Source organism: Mandrillus leucophaeus, unplaced genomic scaffold (assembly GCF_000951045.1).
Source record: "Mandrillus leucophaeus isolate KB7577 unplaced genomic scaffold, Mleu.le_1.0 Scaffold220, whole genome shotgun sequence".
NCBI lineage: Eukaryota > Metazoa > Chordata > Mammalia > Primates > Cercopithecidae > Mandrillus > Mandrillus leucophaeus.
The window spans coordinates 2,899,413-2,914,156 of NW_012102255.1; the positions used below are offsets into that span (position 1 = coordinate 2,899,413).

Sequence of the window (14,744 nt, forward strand, 5' to 3'; positions counted from 1 at the left end):
AGCCAGGATGGTCTTGATCTCCTGACCTCGTGATCCGCCCGTCTTGGCCTCCCAAAGTGCTGGGATTACAGACTTGAGCCACTGCGCCCGGCCGAGGGGAAAATTTTTAAGGGTAAATTCACAGCAGTGATTACCACTGGTTAACACTGTGCATTAACATGCAAATGTCAATCCATTTCCAAATGATAACAGTGCCTGGCTGTAGTATTTTAACATGATATTGTTTGAGGCTAATGGTCACCATGTTTGCCTCCTAGCAGTAAACATTTTATTTGAAGTCATGTCCTGAATTACTTTCCTGCACTCATGAAATAGATGATTTGCATAAAAATAAAAAAAAAACCCCAGCCCCGTATGCTTTTCAGTCTCTAGAGACATAGAAATGACCTCCCTGACAGCCAATTAGAAAATACAAAGGTGAAGGCTGATGCTCTTAGTCCCGATATGGAAAGTTCCAGAATGACTAGCATGTTTCTGGGCTACACCCAAATACTTTTAAGTAGGTGTTATTTCACAATAAAGCATTAATGGTGTTCGTTACATGTGGATGAGTAGCTTCATTGTGTCTGGAAGCTCTGCCTCAGAACATAGGATCTTGTTACCTATCCCTGCTGTTTATAATCTGTTTTATTGTCTTCTCCCCCTGTGTCATTGACCGGATGGTTTTTCTAGGGGCTGCTGTAATCTGTGATGTTGTTGCTCATTGTCAGATAGCCTTAATCCTCAGAACATTGACATAGTTCTATAATGGCACGTGAGCCATGGCAGCCCACGGCAGCACTGACCCTTTTCACATGAAATGGCAGCCTGGATTGTCCTTTGCATGCTGACAGGGGAGACTGTCCGTCCACCACCCCGTCCTGGTCAGGACCCTTTCTGTTCGGCAGGTGCAGCGGCTCTGAGACTCTCATGGTTTTTCAAGTGATATCTCACCCAACAATTACCTGGGTTGGATTTAGTGGAGCTCGAATGACCTGTTAATTTTTGTAAACATTTTACCCACCTATTTGAGTATCCCACACTTGAGCAACCCTCAGACAAGATGAAATATTCTTAGGATAGGGTTAGGAACACACAGTATTCCTAAAACGTTTAAAGATGTAGAGGTCCTTAAAAATGACCGTATTGCCTGATTTTCCTGTCTGTGCCCTAAGGAAAGTTCTATTCTTCATGAAGCCAATGATTTTTAAAAGATTGCTAGGTCAATATTTTAGTAATCTTTAGACACTGAGGATAGGAGGTTTCAATTTAATTCTCATGAGATGCACTTAGAATGAGGGGTTTTCCATTCTAACCCCCTCCAATTCTCACAATCCAGGGTAAGAGTCTGACAAATAGTCTATTACACAATTACAAAAAAAAAGTCAAAATCGAGTTCCCCCTCTAATCTATATGACCGAGACCTAAGACTTTCCCTGCACTTAAACCCATTGAATCCACCAGATAAGTATGGACCTCATTTTTTTAGGTTTGGGGGGATCTGGCCAATGAGAGCAAGTAACCACCCTATTGTGAAGGTCATTTCAGTTCTAAACTGATCCTTGAATTCAGATATTGTCATATTGATGCATTAGGAGAATTGTCTTTTGTGTGAGATGAGTGAGGCTATGGAGAGAAAGGACTGGCACTCAGAGGGAAGGCAAGGCCTGAGTTCACTGGGACATTCTAGCCAAGGACAGGCTACTGCTCTTCTCCTCACTGCCTGATAATGCTCAGTGTGGCACCACTGTTTTTTTTTTTTTGTTTGTTTGTTTGTTTTTTTGTTTTTGTCTGAGACAGAGTCTCGCTTTGTTGCCAGGCTGGAGTGCAGTGGCGTGATCTTGGCTCACTGCAACCTCTGTCTCCCAGGTTCAAGCAATTCTCCTGCCTCAACCTCCTGAGTAGCTAGGACAGGTGTGCGCCACCATGCCTGGCTAATTTTTGTATTTTCAGTAGAGATGGGGTTTCACCATGCTGGCCAGGCTGGTCTTGAACTCCTGACCTTGTGATCTGCCTGCCTTGGCCTCCCGAAGTGCTGGGATTACAGGCGTGAGCCATCACTCCTGGCCCACTTTTTTTTTTTTAAATAGGTGTTCAGGAAATATTAATTTCATCCTGCTAGAGAGACTTTTTCCTTGAAATAAGGCACAGATAATTATATGAAGCTAATGGATGTTTAAAGATGTATGCTGGGATAAATAGCTTTAGGAAATGTATTGTACTATCCTTGGTAAGAACAAGACAAGTAAATATTGCTTATGGTAGATTTTAAGCTATTTTTTTCTGCTACTGGAAATCATAAAACAACCCATTCGTCTGTTTTGTTTTGTTTTTTTCCCTATGAAAGAAAGAACTTATCAGGCATTAATTACATAAAATATACTTCTAGTCAAAATGTGTTTACCTTTTCTTTATTTTTCTTTTTGAGATGGGGCGTTGCTCTGTCACTAGGCTGGAGTGCAGCAGCACGATCTCGGCTCACTATGACCTCTGCCTCCAGGTTCAAGCGATTCTCCCACCTCAGCCACCCGAGTAGCTGGCATTACAGGCATGTGCCACCATGCCTGGCTAGTTTTTGGATTTTAGTTGAGATGGGGGTCTCACCATGTTGGTCAGGCTGGTCTCAAACTCCTGACCTTAAGTGATCTGCCCACCTCAGCCTCCCAGAGTGCTGGGATTACAGGTGTGAGTCACAGCGCCCGGCCATCTTCACCTTTTCAGTTCTTTCATGACTTCCTCTCCTTTATGTCCCTGAATAATACAATTATACATGAATGATTTCTCAACCTTAACCTTCTCTTCTCTGTGTCATTGAAGTGCTGTATGAAAAGAACAGAAGCTGCTGACCTCTAAGAAATTGGAATCTATAAAATAAAGATCAAACAGCTGGTTATAATGATGTCAAAGATACAATAAAAAGCCATTATAGAATCTATGGCTATACAAATGTGATTTATATTAATTCTTAGTATTCTGAAAATTTCCCGATATATTTATTTTATACACAAGTTTTAGGAAAATAATTTTATATGTATTCTCAAGATGACTTCTTCTATCACTGTTTTTCTGCATTGAAGCCAACAGAGGCTTTGCTAAATGGGGTAGAGTCCAGGAGTCATTGCAGAATCTCTATACTGGAAACCATTCAGGTTCCCCACTGCACGCATCCCTCTCCCTCATGTTCCCGGTAAGTGGTTTTCTACCCACCATTTGGAAATTTTCTGTGACAAAAAACACTCACTATTTTATGAAGCCGACGCATCACTAGTGGGTTACTCCAATTTTTGGAAAAATATCTCTTAACTTATCAAGCTAAAGATGCTTTTACGTTTCACCTACTGCTTTGGTACCTGTATTTTATAGATTTAACCCCTATTCAGATATAATACAGTACAATACAGGACACATAGACCAGATTCAGCCTCGGCTCTACTACTTCTTATTGATTATATTCTTTCAAAGGATCATTGATTAGTGTACTAAACGCTTTACATGTACTGTCATTAAATTCTCATAAAAACTCTAAAAATGTAGGTATTATTTTTGCTTCATCTTACTACGCAGAAACTGAGGCTTGATAATCATATTTATAATAGTCGTGATGATGGTGATAGCATTGTCATGTGACAACAATGTGCCAGGCACTGTGCTTAGGCCTTTATAAACATTATCAGAATTTAGGTAACTTGCCTAAGATTATCTACCTAGTACCTAGGAAGCTGGATGTTCAAACTAGGTCAGAAGGGCCTCAGGATTTAACTGCCTTGAGCTTCATTTGTTTGTCTGTTAAATGGGGGTAATATTGTTCTGCTCACAAGGGCTTTTGAGGTTAAAAAAAATGGCTTATGAAAGTATCTGGCATCCTTGCTTGAAAGATACTTCCTTCCACATGTCATTTATTCATTTCATTAAAGACAGTTTTTTGAAAGACTCTTTCCTTCCTCTTTCTCCAGGTTTCTTTTCTCCGGGCTAAATATCCCCAGCTCCTCTCGTCTTCGTTCATTCATTCAAAACATACCGTGAGCTCTCTTCCCTGCTAAAATTTACATTCTAGAGGGAAAACAGATAGTAAGCAATACACATGGTAACGAAGTAAAGCATCTGCTGTGTTACAAGATAATAGGTGTCATGGTTGTGAACAGCCAAGATAAAGGAAATTAGGAGTCTGGGAGTGAGTGGTTTTTGTTTTTGTTTTTGTTTTTTTGTTGTTGTTGTTGTTGTTTGTTTTTTTACTGTGGCTGTGTGACAAATTATCCCCAAAACTTAGTGGCTAAAAGCAACAAAGATCATTTATCATCTCTCGTGGTTGCTGGGGATCTAAACTTCAGATAAGATTTAGTGGCTGTGATTTATCTCTGTCCCATGACGTCTGGGACCTCAGGCAGAAGACTTGAAGCATGGCATCTGGAATAATCTAAAGGCTCATTCTTTCGTATGTCTGGCAGTTGAGGACCATCTTCTGTGGTCCTCGGTTCTTTTCCACATGACCCTCTGCATGTGACCTGGGCTTCCTCACAGCATGGGAACTGCGTTCCCAGGGTGAGTGTCTCAAGAAAGAGATCCGGGGAGAGGCCATTATTGCCTTTTGTGTCTGAAGCTCAGAAGCTCTACAGCATCACTTCCATGACATTCTGTGGCCAGGGCAGTTTCAGAGTTTTTCTTGGGTTCAAGAAGGAACATAGACCCCTACCTGTCAAGGGGAGAGTATCAGTGTCAGGTTGTAAGAAGTGCATGTGGGAGACACACGGATGCAGCCATCTTTGGAAAGTACTGTCTGCCATGATGGGCAAGGTAGGTTCATGGATAAGGTAACATTTGAGCGAAGATTTAAAGGAGATGAGGGAGTGAGCCATATGCCCGTCTCCATCTGGGCAGAGCATTCCAGGCTGACACAAGAGCCTGTGCAAAGGCCCCGAGATGGGGATTGGACCAAGAGTATTTGGAGGCTAGGATGACTGGAGCCAATCATCAAAGAAGAGAGTGGTGGGAAAGGTGGCCTGAGGGATATGGGGGGAAGTGGACAGACCATAGAGGCTTCATAGGCCACTGCAAGTACTTTGGCTTTTACTCTGAGTGATATGGAGAGTCAAATGGAGGGCCTTGAGCAGACTTACATTTTAAAAGTTACTCTGGCTTCTGTGTGAATAGACAGGTGGAGAGTGGATACAGAAGATGGGAGACAAGTTAGGAGACTGTGGCAGCAATCCAGCAAGAGAAGTCTGTGGCTCTGACCAAGATGGTAGTAAAGGTGGTGAGAGGTGGTTGGACCATAGATCTGCTTTGAAGTTTTAGCCAACGAAACTTCCTGATGGATTAGATGTGTGAGAAGTAGAGAGGTCAACATCAAAGAAGTCATTAGAAGGATGGAATTGCCATTTTCTGATACAGGAAAGACTGAATGTGTAACAGCGTTGCAGGTAAAAAAAAATCAGGACTTCAGTTTTAGAGATGGCAAGCTTGAGATGTTTGTTAGATATCCAAGTGGAATTGTTGAAGAGGTAATTTTGATACATAAATAAGGAGTTCCAGAGAGGGATCTAAGCTGGAAATAAAAATTGATTAATCCTAGGCATTCAGGATGTTATTTAAATCATGATCCTGGAAGAAAACACCAAGGGATTGAGTGCAGCAGTAAAGAGGATGAGGGCTGAGCCCTGAGGCTGCCATCATTAAGAGGCTGGGCACAAGAGAAGGAACCAGCAAAGGAAGCTGGAAAGGAATGGCCAGGGTGTCCTAGAAACCTAGCAGAAAGTGTATCAAGGAGGAAGGACCTACTGAGGGCTCTGATTGGTCAAGATGGGGCTGAGAACCATTAACTTGAGCAATCACGGTGGTCATCGGGAGCCCAGACAAGAGCAGTTTCAGATGAGTCGTGGGACACATGCCTGAATGAAATGAGCTTATCGATAGTGGAAGGAGAGGGACTGGACAAGGCCAGCATAGATGACACTTTCCCTGAGTTTTGCTGCCAGGATGGGCAAGGAAGTAGAACAGTAGCTGGCTGGGGAAGAAGAATCAGGAGAAGGATTTGTTTTATTTTTTTAAGATGAGAGAAGTAACAACACATCTGCGTGCTGTTGGGAATGATCTAGTCGCGTGAAAGTTTGTAGGAGGGAGAGGGAGGAGGGAAGCCTTGGAGGGATATCCTGGAGTGTGCTTTACTTTCAAGGATCCTTGCTTTTCTCCGCGGCAGGGCATGTGTGGGGTGGGCATGGGTGGCAGAGATGAGAAAAGGAAAAAGCCATCAGGCTACTGCCTGTTTTAAGCTGCCTTTCGGTGTCACTCCCTTCCCCTGTCTGTCTCTCCATGTGGACTGGGAACCCCAGCAGGTAGGGAAGTGGGAACCATAGCCATCACCTGGTCCTTTTTTTTTTTTCCTGAGACGGAGTCTAGCTCTGTCGCCCGGCTGGAGTGCAGTAGCACCATCTCGGCTCACTACAAGCTCCGCCTCCCAGGTTCAGGCCATTCTCCTGTCTCAGCCTCCCGAGTAGCTGGGACTACAGGCGCCCGCCACCACGCCCGGCTAATTTTTTGTATTTTTAATAGAGACGGGGTTTCACCATGTTAGCCAGGATGGTCTTGATCTCCTGACCTCGTGATCCATCCGCCTCGGCCTCCCAAAGTGCTGGGATGACAGGCGTGAGCCACTGCGCCCGGCCACCTGGTTCTTTTTTTCACTGTGAAAAGGAACCCTGAATGTAGATGGATAAACAGCACCTTTTAGTTCCTAGCAGATCACCATCTTCCTTCTTCTAGTCCTCTGAGACATAGGCAGTCTGGCTTGAAAGCAGGGAGGGATCACTGAGCAGAGGTGCATGCAGGTGTCAGAAGGCCATGTGATGCCTCCTGCCAGTGACTGACCTGGGATGAGTCACTGTTCATTTAGGGAGAGAATCTCAAAAGGAAGGACTAGTCATTGAGTAATTCCATTTCACCCTTGATTTTAGAAGGAAAGTGCCAGGAAGGGTAGCAATGAAATCATGAAAAAAAGTATTCCTAGTTTTTTCTTCGTACTGGTTGAAAAGAGAAAGTGTCCCCTGCTTTCCCTTTCTCATCATCCTTCCATAGGGTGACTTAGGGTATCTTCCCATCAAAATCGGTAATTCCTCACTTATCTCATCCCCTGTATTTCACTCTTGTGAAATAGATTTTCAGTTTTACAGATGAGAAAAATTAAGCTTTGAAATGGTAACACCGTTTGATATATTTGTGCAGTGGCAATTTTTTAGCTCGCAATTTGTCAAAAGCCTGCCACTTAATGACACAGAATTAAAACCAACTATCCCAGGCCATTAAAAGAGACTGGGGCTGGGGAGGGAGAGGCGGTGCAAATGGTGTTGCTTTTGTCTTTCCGACCTGCCTCTCTCATGATGTGCTCTGCGATCGGTAAGAACATTGGATGAATTATAAGGTTTTAATCAGTAGAATAAAGTCAGGGTGGTCCTTTCATTTTAAGTGGCAGCTCAAATGTTTCGAACATTTGATGAGGAAATTAGAATTCTTAGAATAGGAGTTTAGTGTTTAAACATCAAGAATTAATCCAGAAATGAGTATATTAAGAGTCTGTGAAATGCCTTTACCTCACACTGCCCCTTCCCCTCTTTTCTTCTTTTCTGTGATAAGATTATCATGGTTTTGTTTTGCTTTTTCTTTTGAGATGGAGTCTCGCTCTGTCGCCCAGCCTGGAGTGCAATGGCGCTATCTGGGCTCACTGCAACCTCTGCCTCCCGGGTTCAAGCGATTCTCCTGCTTCAGCCTCCTGAGTAGCTGGGATTACAGGTGCACGCCACCATGCCTGGCTAATTTTTGTATTTTTAGTAGAGATGGGGTTTCACCATGTTGGCCAGGCTGGTCTCGAACTCCTGACCTCAGGCGAGCCGCCTGCCTCGGCCTCCTAAAGTGCTGGAATGACAGGTGTGAGCCACCATGCCTGGCCAAGATTATTGTGTTTTAAGTGTTACAGGATACTTGAATGTTGTACGATGTCATTTAAACAGCCTGTGTTATGAATGATGCTGGCTGCCTCCCCTCCCACCTTTCCCTACACACTCTGTACCCCCTTTAGTGCTTTGACCCCTTACTCCTTGCACTCACCCATGAATTGCATTTTGTATTTAAAGACCTCCCTGCACAGTATCGTCTTATCTATGTGAGCAGCCCACAGTCTCAGCACCCTACACCCTGGCTGGAGTTCACCTCTGGTTTGGTGTTATATTTCTAAAACCAGTTTGATTGTTTCTGTTGCGCCGGGGCTTGTGTTTTTCCAGTGCCCTGTACAGAGCATGCCTTGACTGGTCTCCACATGGTTCTTCATCAGACTGGTTTGGATTTTACAAGGTGTTAGAGTTTTTTGATTAGCTCATGAGGTCTCGCACTTGAGTGTATGCCAGAGAAGTGATTCATCGGTAGAGTGATGAACGTAATGGGTGCCGTTTATCCCCAAAGATGCCCAGCTTTGTTCTGCTTAAGCTCAACATTGGTGGATAACAAACAATTCTTTGTAAATCGCGATTGCAGAATCCTGCTATTTTATGGTTTTGTTTTTCGTTTTGCTGTATAAATGACTGGGTAGCTCGTTCAGTGCACTCTGTTATGGTAAGGGACTGCTACAGAGGACACTGAGCAGGAGGAGAGAAGGAATGATTACGCCTCAGTAAGAACGAGGGGTTTTTTAAGAGAAAAAAAACGAAGTAAGCCTAGCATATCTGATTGTACAGTCATTTTCCCTTTATTGTTCCTTTCTTGTGTTTTCCCCTCCAGAGCTGCCCAGAAGTTAAATCTGTCTTCTAAAAAGAAGAAACATCGGCCCACTTCTTCCGCTGCCGAACCACCGCTCTTTGCCACCAGTTTCAGTGGGATTCTGCAGACCTCCCCTCCCCCAGCCCCGCCCTGTCTGCTGAGGGCTGTCAACAAGGTGAAGGACACCCCGGGGCTGGGCAAGGTAGGACCATCCGCCGTCCCTGCCATCTGCCCAGTGTGCGAGGTTCTGGATCAAGTTTCAGGAAGAAGAAAACGAGGGCTCCAATGTATTAAAATAAGACGGCACCAGGGAGAGAAGGAGGCAACATGAAATTCATTTGAAAGTCCTGAAAATTGTCATGCGTTGCATACACTAAGTAGTAAACTAAGACATGCAAATTGTAAGAGAACTGATTTGCTTTTGGTGGGAAAAATAAGCTTGGCATTGTTTGACAGAATCATAGCCATTTAAAGAAAAGACATAAAGGCACAAAGTATCGAGGCAGGGGCAGGAGACCGAGGGAAGCCACAGTACAAGGTACAGAAATGAGATGTAACAAGGCCTCGTAATTTCCCTGTGACACTTTTGGGTTTTTCCTTCCCCTTCAGAGAAATCCCGACTCCTGCTTTGAACCAGAACGCCGAGGGGATTCGTGAGGAGCGTTTGCAGTCATGCCTTTCTAGCCAACAAGGGCAATTTCGAATTGTTACAAATGCTTAGAAAGAGATGTAGGATCATGCTTACAAGCCATTGCTCAGCTACATTTGGGATATCTTTATTTTTAAATGTCATTTCTAAATTCTTTCTCCCTTCCGAGGAAAGCGTTTGGGTGAAGTAACTTATGGTTTACTCATCACTGGTGAATAAGCCGCGGCTTATACAAACATGTAGTGAAAGAAAGAGGTGGCGGTTTTATTTTCCATTTTTATCAAAAATAGGAGTGGTGCACACGACCCCACCGGTCCTTTGCAGACTTAACGTGACTCTGGCCCTGGGCTGCATTTAGCCGGAGTTGCTAGTCTTGCTGAAGCTCCAGAGCAACTACTAAACTGTGCAGACTGAGATTCTGCCTGTTCAGATCGCAGACTGCCAGTCCCCTGGGTTCCCAAACACAGTCCTGCCTGGGTCTCTGGGCATCGTCCCCTGGGTACCCAAACACGGTCGTGCCTGGGTCTCTGGGCATCAGAAGGCCTGTGTCTCTCTGGAGTCTCCCCTTACAACCTCTACCCTCTCTTCTTTTCTCCTTCCCCAGTTTCTCCCGTGTCCTTCCATCCTCTCCCACCCTCAATCTCACCACCTTGTTGGGAAGGTATTAACTTCATGTGGTACTTTTCCCCAAGAAGAGTTTAAATGTCAAGATTACATTGAATAGTTCGGGCACAGTGGCTCCCACCTGTAATCCCAGAGCTTTGGGAGGCCACAGCAAGAGGAGCACTTGAGGCCAGGAGTTCGAGACCAGCCTGGGTAACGTAGCAAGACCCTGTCTCTACAAAATATTTAAAAGTCAGCCGGGCACAGTGGCAGATGCCTGTAGTCCCGGCTACTCAGGAGGCTAAGGAGGGAGGATCACTCGAGCCCAGGAGTTTGAGGCTGCAGTGAGCAATGATCATGCCACTGCACTCCAGCCTGGGTCACAGAGTGTCTCTATGTTTTAAAAACTTACATTGAACAGAGCAGTCCTTCCTCTGACGGGAAGCATCCAGTCCCAGAGTTTCCATGGCGGTGGGCAGGGCAGATGGTTTTCGCTGAGGGCTTTCCCAGGCCCCGCGGTAAAGAAACACCGGAAGCAGGGCGGCCGCCTGGGCTGTCTGTAGGGCCTGCCCCAGCGTCACTGGACATGGAAGCAGATGGAACAAAACAGTGTGGACCAGGACTCCTATCCAGGAGAGGACTCAGTGGGTGGGAGCCCCCAAGGAGGGGCCGTGGTACCCCACAGGGGCACACGAGTGTGATCGTGGATGGTTGATACGCTGCCTTCTGTGGAGGGTGGGTCCAAGTAACTGCTGGGATCTTCTATTCTTTTTTACATTTTTAATTTTTAATTGTGGTAAGATAGAGATAACATAAAATGTGCCATCTCAACTGCTTTTAAGTATACATGGGCGCTCTTGTTTTGCAAAGAGGGATTTGGAACCTCGGTGCCGGAGCTGAACTGCCCTGGACACAGTGAAATCAAGCTGTCAGTGCAGCGACCTTCCCCTCCTGTGCTCTGAGCCACACCCCACTTCTCTTCTGAATAAGTGTGAGCAAATATTTAGGTGGTATCCCCTTGAAAAGGTGTCAGATGATTAGCCAACCTGGGGTGCTCATGTACCCCAATACAGCCCTGTCCAGGGCACCTCAAAATGAAGCACATCAGAGACCGTCCTCCTGCATCTACAGTACTGGCCTTGTCTGTGGTTCCTAAAAGGGTTGATGTGGATGCATCTTCAGGTGGCTCTGACCTCTCCTCCTCTATCCCTAATGCCTTCCCTGGAATTCTGAGACGAGGACATCAGGGTGCCAAGGCCAGGGACCAAAACAGCAGAGTGTCCCAGCCAGTGGGATGACCCAGCCCTGACACAAAAATAGTTTGGGGGGCAAAGGACACTGGTCCAATCTTGATTTCATGATATACCATATGTAGTGACCACAGGTAAGGGGCCTTACAATGAAGAGTTATGCTTGTTAGTAAACTAAAGTTTGCATTTCACACTTTTTTTAAATTAAAGATATCTCTCTCACTCATTTGCAATCCAAAATGCAGTCAAAGCCCTGAGTTCACCCATGGGACTGTGTCTTGGAGCGGGGCATCAGCCTGGGGTCACAGAACGTAACAGAAGGTGTGGCTTCCATCTGACCAGTGGCCACATGGCAGCTGAGTCCATCCTCCTGTCCTGCTCAGGCTTCTGGGGGGTGGGTGACAGTGAAGGGGAGGAAGTGACAGTTGGAGAGAAAGTGTACCATGATTGAAACAAGAAGCTGGCCGGGCGCAGTGGCTCACGCCTGTAATCCCAGCACTTTGGGAGGCTGAGGCAGGCAGATCACGAGGTCAGGGGTTCAAGACCAGCCTGACCAACATGGTGAAACCCTATCTCTCCTAAAAATACAAAGATTAGCCAAGTACGGTGGCACGCACCTGTAATCCCAGCTACTCAGGAGGCTGAGGCAGGAGAATTGCTTGAACCTGGGAGGCGGAGGTTGCAGTGAGCAGAGATTGTACCACTGTACTCCAGCCTTGGCGACAGAGTGAGACTCTGTCTCAATAAAAAAGAGAAAAAAAAAAAAAAGGAACAAGAAGTTACCAAGACCCTGCCTGTTCCTGCACAGAGCATCTGGTTCTTCCATTTCAGCAGGCTCTTACTCTGCCCTACCATATGGACGCCAAACTGCCTGACCTCAGTAAAGGCCCTTCTTCCCAGACTCCTGCTTTTTCCACCTCCACTGGTATCGCACCATAATTAGGAACAGCAGTTCTTTATACCCATGTGGAAAAATTTCCATCAATTTATCTCTGTTGCATAATTTATATTTTAATATCACCAAGAAATACAGTGGAGTTTAATATAGAACATAAATAATTAGTGCTATATATAAATCAGCAGGTTTGAGGTAGACAAGTTTGATTGAATTCCCAAAAGCAAGTTGATTGATTATTTAAACCTGACCTGGAGCCTCCCAGAGAGGAGGAGGGGAGCAGGAATCGCCAACGCTCGAGATGGCCCTGAAGGTGAGAGTGTTGTCACCCAGCCCGACCACTGCCCCTCAGGCCTCGGCCACCCACCACCTTCCTCTGGAAACCTGGGAGGTCTTCCTCCATAGGAACGGATTTCATGGGTGTATTTAGAGCAACTTCTTATTTAGTAAATAAGAAAACTGAGACCCAGTGAAGGTAACAGGTTTTCCAGTGACTCCAGAAGCAGGGCAAGAAGTCAGGACCTTTTGGCCATTTTATTTCCTACTGTATCACCGGCTGTCGCTAGATAAACATGACCTTGACAAGGTGAGGTGGAGGCAAGAGTGTCATGGGACCACAGTGGTAGCACAATAACGTTGGGAACCAGTTGCCTGTGTCCAGTGGGGAAAGACATACTTTTCAGAGTCAGAACTGGGGGAGGAAGGGGAATAACAGCCTAGAATAGATACAGAGAATGAGGGAGAAGGGAGGTGTGCTATCCCATCCTTTCCCTCCTTCCCACTCCCTGCTGTTTCCAGCAACAACCCCACTCCCCAACCACCACCAGGGAGTCACTGCTGGCCACTGAGCACCTCTTGAGGCAAAAGCTTTTCTGGAGGCCATGGAGATGGAAGAAATGGAGGTAACTTCCCTGTACTTGGAGTTGAGGCATGCACACACACATGCACACACACACACACACACACACACACACAACATCGCAGGATCCTCTGCCCCTCGAGTGTTTCCTGATACACAGCAATGTTTTTTGTTTGTTTGTTTTTGTTTTTTTTGTTTGTTTTTTTGAGACAGAGTCTCGCTCTGTCCCCCAGGCTGGAGTACAGTGGTACAATCTTGGCTCACTGCAACCTCCACCTCCCGGGTTCAAGCGATTCTCCTGCCTCAGCCTCCTGAGTAGCTGGGATTACAGGTATGCACCACCACACCCAGCTAATTTTTGTGTTTTTAGTAGAAATGGGGTTTCTCCATCTTGACCAGGCTGGTCTCAAACTACTGACCTCCAGTGATCTGCCCACCTCGGCCTCCCAAAGTGTTGGGATTACAGGCATGAGCCACCATGCCTGGCACACAGCAAATATTTACTAAGCACCTCCTATGTGTCAGGTACCGTGCTGAGCAGTAGGCTTAGTTTTGAAATAATGGACAAGGCAGAGCACTCGTCCTTACGGCATTTATAACTTAGTGCTTTATTCCAGTCAGTCTTAGAAAGCTCACCAGTTTGGGCCAATATGAAGGACAATCTGGTTTAAGGAAAAGTCAGGATTGTAGGCTTAAAATGATTCTGTCTCACTTTCAAGTCACATAAAGAAATTATACTACTAAGTAGTCTTATAGAGATATTCTTAATAAACAGATAAAGATGATTAGTGGATCAAAGCAGCTTAGTCCCCATTTATATTTCACTGATTTGGCTTATGTGTAAATGATGCTTCTAATCTCTTTGAAAATGGTTCCTTCTCCTAAGTCAGTCAACGTTCTTCATGAAATTTGTTTGCACAATTATTTAACATCCATGTTTAAAGTTCATTTGTTGGTATGTCACAGCTTAATGTCAGAGCTTTTTGTCTTGGATTACAAGCTTTCAGAGCAAAGCATGTTATCTGTTTGACTTGCTAAGTGTATGGCTCTGCAGCCACATCATGGTGCATCATCATTTTTAAAAGTGAGAATGGTAATGCTGACGGTCATATTGGATTGAGAACAATCAACCTGTAGGTTGGTTGGTTCTCCTCTTCCCAGAAGAATACCTGAAAGGAAATACATGAAGCACGAAGGGAAAGGGAGCCGTCTTTCTCTTCACAATCTCCAGGGATGCCTCAAAAGAACGACTATGATCAGCACCTACCCCTTTTCCCCCCAAACATATTTGAGTAAAATCAGAAAAATCTGATGGGTGAATCCTAGCATCAAGAGAACAGACGCTCTAGAATTTGGAAGGAACATAAAAAATTGAATGGAGCAACAGGAAGAGGAATTGTAGAAAATTAAGCTGGGAATAGGTCAAGGAGGGCTTATCATACTTGATTCAGTCAGCAAATCACTATAAAGACCTGCTGTCTTCCAGGTACTGTAGTGAGTGCCACTGAACGGGGCAGGACACAGGAACTGGTTGGCTGCTCTGGCACAGTAAGGAGAAGATATATCCTGATCTCCATAAACTCTAGGCTCCCATGAAAATGTCTGATGGGCATTTAGCCTCAGCCAGCACTCCTGGGCCATAAATGCTGCTTCTCAACCTTAGGATGCCTGCCTAGCCTCATCTGGGCAGAAGAGCTGTGGGGTGTCTGTTAACAGTGAATCCCCATCACCCCCCATGTCCATCACCACCCATGTCCATCACCACCCATG

The 14,744-nt window shown here is 45.3% G+C and overlaps 1 protein-coding gene across 1 annotated transcript in view; it reads left to right on the forward strand.

Annotated features, from left to right (window-relative positions):
- Positions 1-14,744, forward strand: part of KIF26B (kinesin family member 26B) — a 379,580-nt gene that overhangs the window by 186,578 nt on the left and 178,258 nt on the right. Inside the window, exon 3 of the mRNA XM_011981178.1 lies at positions 8,740-8,920. Within this exon, the coding sequence (XP_011836568.1) occupies positions 8,740-8,920 (181 nt within the window). The remainder of the gene's footprint in view (positions 1-8,739; positions 8,921-14,744) is intronic.